The sequence below is a fragment of the Lotus japonicus genome, chromosome 6, assembly GCF_012489685.1.
Source record: "Lotus japonicus ecotype B-129 chromosome 6, LjGifu_v1.2".
NCBI lineage: Eukaryota > Viridiplantae > Streptophyta > Magnoliopsida > Fabales > Fabaceae > Lotus > Lotus japonicus.
This window is the reverse complement of record NC_080046.1, coordinates 7,534,030-7,541,315: the sequence shown is the minus strand read 5'-3', so window position 1 is coordinate 7,541,315 and position 7,286 is coordinate 7,534,030. Positions and strand designations below refer to the sequence as shown.

At 35.2% G+C, this 7,286-nt stretch overlaps 1 protein-coding gene across 1 annotated transcript; it reads left to right on the top strand.

Annotated features, from left to right (window-relative positions):
- The first annotated feature begins 1,651 nt into the window (after positions 1-1,651).
- On the top strand, positions 1,652-6,885 carry LOC130724161 (purple acid phosphatase 15). The gene is made up of 8 exons (XM_057575334.1): positions 1,652-2,210; positions 2,977-3,168; positions 3,353-3,686; positions 4,191-4,408; positions 4,588-4,778; positions 5,527-5,808; positions 6,159-6,281; positions 6,608-6,885. The coding sequence occupies exons 1-8, from the start codon at positions 1,943-1,945 to the stop codon at positions 6,629-6,631; spliced, it is 1,632 nt and encodes a 543-aa protein (XP_057431317.1). The 5' UTR covers positions 1,652-1,942; the 3' UTR covers positions 6,632-6,885.
- The last annotated feature ends 401 nt before the right edge of the window (positions 6,886-7,286 follow it).

Sequence of the window (7,286 nt, the reverse complement as noted above, 5' to 3'; positions counted from 1 at the left end):
TTATCACATATGTTTTATTTTTTTTTAATTAGATTCAATTTGAAAATATTCATGGAATGGAACACATCTACCAAATAACATTGTACATTTTACTCGAGAATAATTTATGTCTGAACATATAGCATTTTTGGGAATCTATTTTCAATCCCTCTCCCAAATGCCCCCAAATAGAACTAGGAAAAGAAAATGCCCCTTTGTCAGAAAATTTGCGGCATTATTACCACTTTTACGAACATAAGACAAATCAACAGAATAAAAAACAAGGGTTAAATATGTTTTTCGCCCCTAAACTACATCGAATTATTCGTTTTTCTCTCTCAATTGATTTTTTTATTGATTTGCATCTCTTAACTTGCTGATATTATGTCTGTTTAATGGATATGCACTGACAGTGTAAAATAGTTTTACACAGTCATTCAATCAAAGCATGCCACCTAGGAGACATAATTACATTTGACTTTAATTTTAATTAAAAGAATAAGATATTTTCTGATTTGGCGGAATTCAATTGGATGTCTGTGTAAAACTATTTTACATTGTCAGTGCATATCCATTAAACTTTAAAAAAAAAATGAAAAACTAATGGGGCTAAGAGTTCAATTAAGTTTTATAAGGAACTCTTGGATTGATTAAGGTAATTTTAATTTTTTTAATCCATGTGGTTTATGAGGAGCATTTCTCAAATCCTGCATGATGCATGAACATTAATAGTTTTTTATATATTGATAAGCAACCAAAACGTGAAGAGTAGTAGTTGAAAACTTGACGTCTGAAAATATGAACGATTGAAGGCAAGTGTATAATGCAGCTAAAGTGAGAAACCTTAAAGATTGGTCCAAACAAAATAGTCCTCATTCCGACCATGAAATATCAATTGTCTTGCCTTCACTTCAACCCCATTTGAAGTGGTTTCTTTCTTTGAGTAGCTTAATAATTAGCATGATAAATGTTTGGTTAAGTGTCGGCGGAGAAGCCAAAAAGCAAAGCTAAGCAAGCTGCACCTTGATTTTGAAACCTAAGTGAGTTTGAATTTCTAAGGAGAAGTGAGAAAGAAAAACCTGAAAAAACGAGAGAGAAATTGAATTTTGGAAATGTATTTTCTATTAGGGACATAGGGGTTGGGTAGGGGAAGTACAGTGATCAATTTTTTGCGGATTCAATTTATCTTTTCGATGTATAAAAAAAACTAAAATTTGTATGTTTATACTTTTAGAGAATATATTTTCAAGATTCACTTTCTCTCATACTTTTCTTCGCGTTCTTCTGTTCTCACCTCTCCTTAAAAATTTCTTCACTTGCAAGAAATCCAAATCACAGTATATATTGACATTTTTATGAAATTTTTTTTTGGTACATCGGAAACATAAATTGCACCCGCTAGGAATCGATCCCTGGATCTCCCCCTACCCAATCCATATGTCCCCAGTTCCTACCACTTGAGCTATCATACGAGGACATTTTTATGAAATTGATTACTTATAAAACTAAGATTAATTTGGAGAGAATTAGAAAAATTACTTTGAGTAGCTTGTAGGTGTTGAAGTTAATATATTGAAGAAATCAAGCATGCTAATATGCTATAAATACAATTGCCATTACTGGATTCAGGAAATGATTTATTTTCCGGCATCCAAAAGCAAAATTACATTTAATGAGTAGTTATCTATAAGCAATAAGCAATTTGCTGAATTTGATAATAGTTTTTTATGATAATTTCCTAGAAAAGCAAGCATCTCCACCATTTTGCCAAATCCTTTCAACTCAAATTGTGTGAATTCTTTGACCTTCCTTCTTTCTTGTTGTCCCTTCTCATTCTTCTCTCTCAGCTCGATAATGTCAATGACCAACTACTATTTATACGTGAACTCTCCTCTTAACTCTACACTCTGTTTTCGCATGCTTTTCACTTTCACCACCTTGGAAATATACACTGAATCCTGAAATGGGTTCTTCGCTTTTGCTCCCTCCGATTGTTATCTTGTTTTCAGTGCTGCTGCTGCTTGTTGTTCATGGCGGAGGAATTCCAACCACTCTCGATGGACCCTTCAAGCCCGTGACTATTCCACTTGACAAAAGCTTCCGTGGAAACGCTGTGGACCTGCCAGACACAGATCCTCTGGTTCAAAGAATCGTTCATGGGTTTCAGCCTGAACAAATCTCTGTCTCCCTCTCTGCTTCTTATGATTCTGTTTGGATTTCTTGGATTACAGGTTGGTATTACTTTCCTCCTTCTAGTTATCTTTCATTATTTTTTTTTTCCTGTTCCCCAACTTGGGATAATAAGTGTAGCTAGTTTCTTTGTCATTGTCCATTCCTTCATGTGAAGAGTTATGACTTACTTACATAGATGGTTGTTGGCATTTAACTAATGGCTTAAAATTTTCTTTTGGTTTTTTTTTTTTCAAATGGTATTAATGTTGCTTTTGGTTGAATCTAATGGAAAAATAAAATAATGGGTTGAGAGAGATAGGAAGATAAGAGAGACAGATGTTAAAGATATGATAGATGACGTGATATGATAGAAAGAGAGAGATAGCGAGAAAAATAAGGTGGATGGTAGGTTAAATTAATGTTTGGTTGTCTAAAAATCAGGATTAAATGGAAAAATTGACCCCCTATCATTACAAGGAAACTCACTAATTCACTAGATTCTGATATATTTTTCTTCCTTACACAATTAGCTAACTTTGTTATTTTGAAATTTGAATGCATTCCGCAAGCAATAATTATGCAATGAGGTCAAAGAATTTCTTTTGAACAAACCCACCAATTTCATCATTTGTTGCTTAAGCTATATACCAATTGTATGTTGATTTTTAGACCTAAGGTGATATTGTGGGCATGCTTCAGCCACAACTCTTTTAATTTCATGTCAATTGAAGGGACTATAAGTTTACTTTTGCCATTTCATTAGTGCTTGACAATAAAACATATTTGGCATAAAATCAGTATGATATTTTCGGACTATATTTGCAGGGGAGTTCCAAATCGGGAAGAATATAAAACCCTTGGATCCTGCATTAGTTGCTAGCATAGTTCAGTATGGAATGTATGAAATGTCCATGAGTCACAAAGCTGAAGGTTATTCCCTTGTTTACAGTCAACTTTATCCTTTTGAAGGCCTCCAGAACTACACTTCTGGAATTATACATCATGTTCGTCTCACAGGTATCACACTTGGTAAAAGCTTCCTTTTTTATCACATGCTCTGGCATTTTGATGCAAATAATGGTCCTCCTCCTGTCTTGAAGGGAAGGGAAAAAACTAAAAGAACAACCATGCTTGTATTTGCGTCGCATTTGATTGGTTGTTGTGGAAGAACTAATTTAGAATTCTGGTGTCTTTGTTGCAGGACTGGAAGCCAGCACACTATATCAATATAAATGTGGAGATCCTTCTTTGTCAGCAATGAGTGATGTTCATTATTTCAGAACTATGCCAGTTTCAAGCCCCAAGAGCTACCCTAGCAGAATAGCAGTGGTTGGAGACTTAGGTCTTACATATAATACCACCTCCACTGTCGATCATATGAGCAGTAATCATCCTGAACTTACTCTATTGATTGGAGATGTTAGCTACGCTAACCTGTATCTTACCAACGGTACTGGATCAGACTGCTACTCTTGCTCATTTTCTAAGACTCCCATTCATGAAACATATCAGCCCCGTTGGGATTATTGGGGAAGGTAAAATTTTGACATTACCTTATTTTCTTTGATTTACGGCCATAGTTCAGTATAATGATAGCTAGTCAAATGGAAACTGTAGTCTGTGATGCCTTTTTTCAATCTGTAATTGTTACTACCGTGGCATGCATATTGAATCTGGAATAGGATTTCTAAACATGGGAATAATGTTCAACTAGTTTCCAAGGACTTATTTTTATGTGCTGAAGAGTACTAATCCCTAATATCTAATGATAACTCAACTTAAGTTAGCAAGAATTTGAGTAGAGTGATAGTTGTGGTTAAAGTGTCATACCTGGTATGGGGTGGAACCCTTGTTCACAGAGTGTATTTGTGCCTTGGGCCTCGGGATATGCTAATAGGATCTGGTCATTGAGACATGGGGCATAACTCTCCATTATCATTGCTTTAACAGATAGTCGTAGCCTTGTCATTGTCTTGTTTGACATGATAACTCATGTTTGCAATTCAAGCTTATGCAATCAATATTGGTTATTTATTCAGGTACATGGAACCTCTGATTTCTAATGTCCCAATAATGGTAGTAGAAGGGAATCATGAGATAGAAGAACAAGCTGAGAACAAGACATTTGTTGCTTATAGTTCTCGATTCGCATTCCCATCAGAAGAGAGTGGATCATCATCCACTTTTTATTATTCTTTCAATGCTGGAGGAATACATTTTATTATGCTCGGGGCCTACATATCATATAACAAATCAGGTTTTGTTCATAGTTCATCATTTTCTTCTTTTGTCTTGTACATGATGCTCCTTCTTTTTATTACTAACATGGCTGAGAAAGTATAGCTGTTTATCTACATTCCCTATAAGAGTAGAGAGAGGACTAAAGTTCCTTCCTTATTCAACTCACTTCCAGTGTCATTCCCTGTTTGACTGCAGGGGACCAGTACAAGTGGTTGGAGAAAGACTTGGCTTCTGTTGACAGGGAAGTAACTCCATGGTTGGTAGCTACATGGCATCCACCATGGTACAGCACATACAAGGCACATTATAGAGAAGCAGAGTGCATGAGGGTGGAGATGGAAGACTTGCTATATAAGTATCGTGTTGACATTGTCTTCAATGGACATGTAAGCATATTGTTGTTTTCATCACAAATGATCCGTAATTCTTGCCATTATTAACCTCATGGTCTCCAGGGAAGAAATAAATTCATGTTATTCCTAAGAAGTGATGCTTAATTTTCAATTTGTTCAAAGGAGGCAAATTTTTATGTGCTTTACTGTTTTTGGTTTCTTTAAAATCATAGACTCTGCTTGAACTTTCAAGATATTTATAAAATAGTGAAACCTGTATTCACCAAATGATAGAAAATGTATTGAAAAAAGTGTTAAAAAATGGGCAAAACTTAGGTACTGTTCCAAATGTGTTGTTTTTACTGTTGTCCAGTTATAACTTATAACACGACACGTAGGTTGAAAAATGGCAAATAGATGGAAGTTATCAGATTAATAAATATTAAGAAAGTAGGCGGATGAGTTTCTTATTGGGCAACTACACAATCAATACCTATAGTACTGTACCTATGTTTTGTCGTAAACAAATATGCTATTAACATTTTAGATATCCCTTATGATTGATGTAACCTAGAGACATGTTTTAGGTATTATAGTATTTGAATCCTCCTCCTTTATATTCTTGTGTAATTTGTAATACATAATTACATGCAAGACTATGATCACATGATTATTTATTTAATAACCAATTCTAATTGTCCATGAAACTCCTAATTCAAGTGCATATTTACAAGTCCATCTACGACTTTCGTAGAAAGATATTATTCTGAGCATACAAATTTATCATGTGAACATTGAATAGGTTCATGCCTACGAGAGATCAAACCGAGTCTATAACTACACATTGGATCCTTGTGGCCCTGTTTATATCACGGTTGGTGATGGTGGCAACCGGGAAAAGATGTCAATCACACATGCTGATGAGCCTGGAAACTGTCCGGAACCTTCAACTACACCAGACGATATGGGTGGCTTCTGTGCCTTTAATTTTACCTCTGGTCCAGCAGCAGGTAAGTTCTGTTGGGACCGACAGCCTGATTATAGCGCTTTCAGAGAAAGTAGCTTCGGTCACGGGATTCTCGAGGTGTTCTTTCCTTCTCTATTATCTACTCATTTGTCTTCTATGTTTTCTTTGTGAACGGGGCTTGAGCATATATACATTGTCAATTATTCAACCCAAAAGTCATGTTTATTCATTGCATAAGCTTTCTTATAAAGGCCTAAAGAAAAGCAGATCATTCAAATTGCATTTTGCAGATTTTGATTCCGGAGAATCTGGTAATTTCATTCATCAATCATATACATGCTCAAGATTGAAATGCAAGAACTGCTAAAAGTCATGAAGTCATTGTTTTGATAAAAGTTCATGCATGTTTGAGGTACATAAACATTGCTTGTGTAAAGACTAAAAACTAACTGGTGTGTCATATGCAGGTGAAAAATGAAACACATGCCTTGTGGACATGGCATCGCAATCAAGACTTCTACGATACCGCTGGAGATGAGATTTACATTGTTAGGGAGCCTGAAAGGTGTCCACCACCAGTCAAGCCAGAGGTACATAACACCTGCATATGGATATGATGTATATAGTGTATATTGCATTGTGTTAACCATTGTTTCACCATTCTTGTAGAAAAATATTAGTTGAAATGCTGTAATCTAGTTTTGCTTTTTTGTGGCTTGTTGTGAAGCTTTACTCCAATTTCTACAAGGAAGAAGCGAAAACTCAAGCAACTATTTCACATGTACATATTTTGCACTTAGCTATCAGAGCATCATAGTGGAAAACATAGCTTGCATACAATTGCAGGGCATTTAGCTTTTTATTTGTGATAACCATAACGAAAATTTTGACCTGGTTGTTTTCTTTCATTTTGTAGGATAGAGCTCACAAATTAACTTAAACAGACGCTAAGCATATAACGATTTGAAGAAGTGGAGCGCTGGATTCATAGAATATAATTTTATTTTTGAACAATATATTGGTAGTACACATGTTTTGTTCAAAGTATAAACATGCTATTCAAATAATTCTGGTTAATGGTTAAATTTGTTAGACTTAATTCCACTTTTGCTCCCCACGTAACGCGAATGTGTAATCGGGGTCTTTAAACTTTGTAAATAGCATTATTGATCTCTAAAGTCACACTCATTTGCAGTTTTGGACTTCCGTCTGTATTCCGTTAGAAATCATTAAACGAATGTGGTGCTGATATGTCAAGTGGCATGATGGTCCAGGCCCAATGAAATTTTGATGACTACAAGTTTAATTATTTACAGTGACAAAAAAAAGTTTAATTATTTGTATTTAGAAAAATGAATGTCTTCACTTAAACTCGTACCATACTGTTGCCATTCATGTGGAAATTGTTTTTGTCACTGACTAAGGTTTAAGGTTTTGTAGAGGAGGCGCCTTTTTTAACAGCCCTACTAATGTTTATTTGGTATGTTTGAGAAGAGACAGAGAATGGAGAGTGAGAGAGAAGAGAGAAAGAATTACCCTCATTCGATTTGAAGTGAATGGAGAGGGATAAGGCAAACATGGTCCATCGCCTTTAT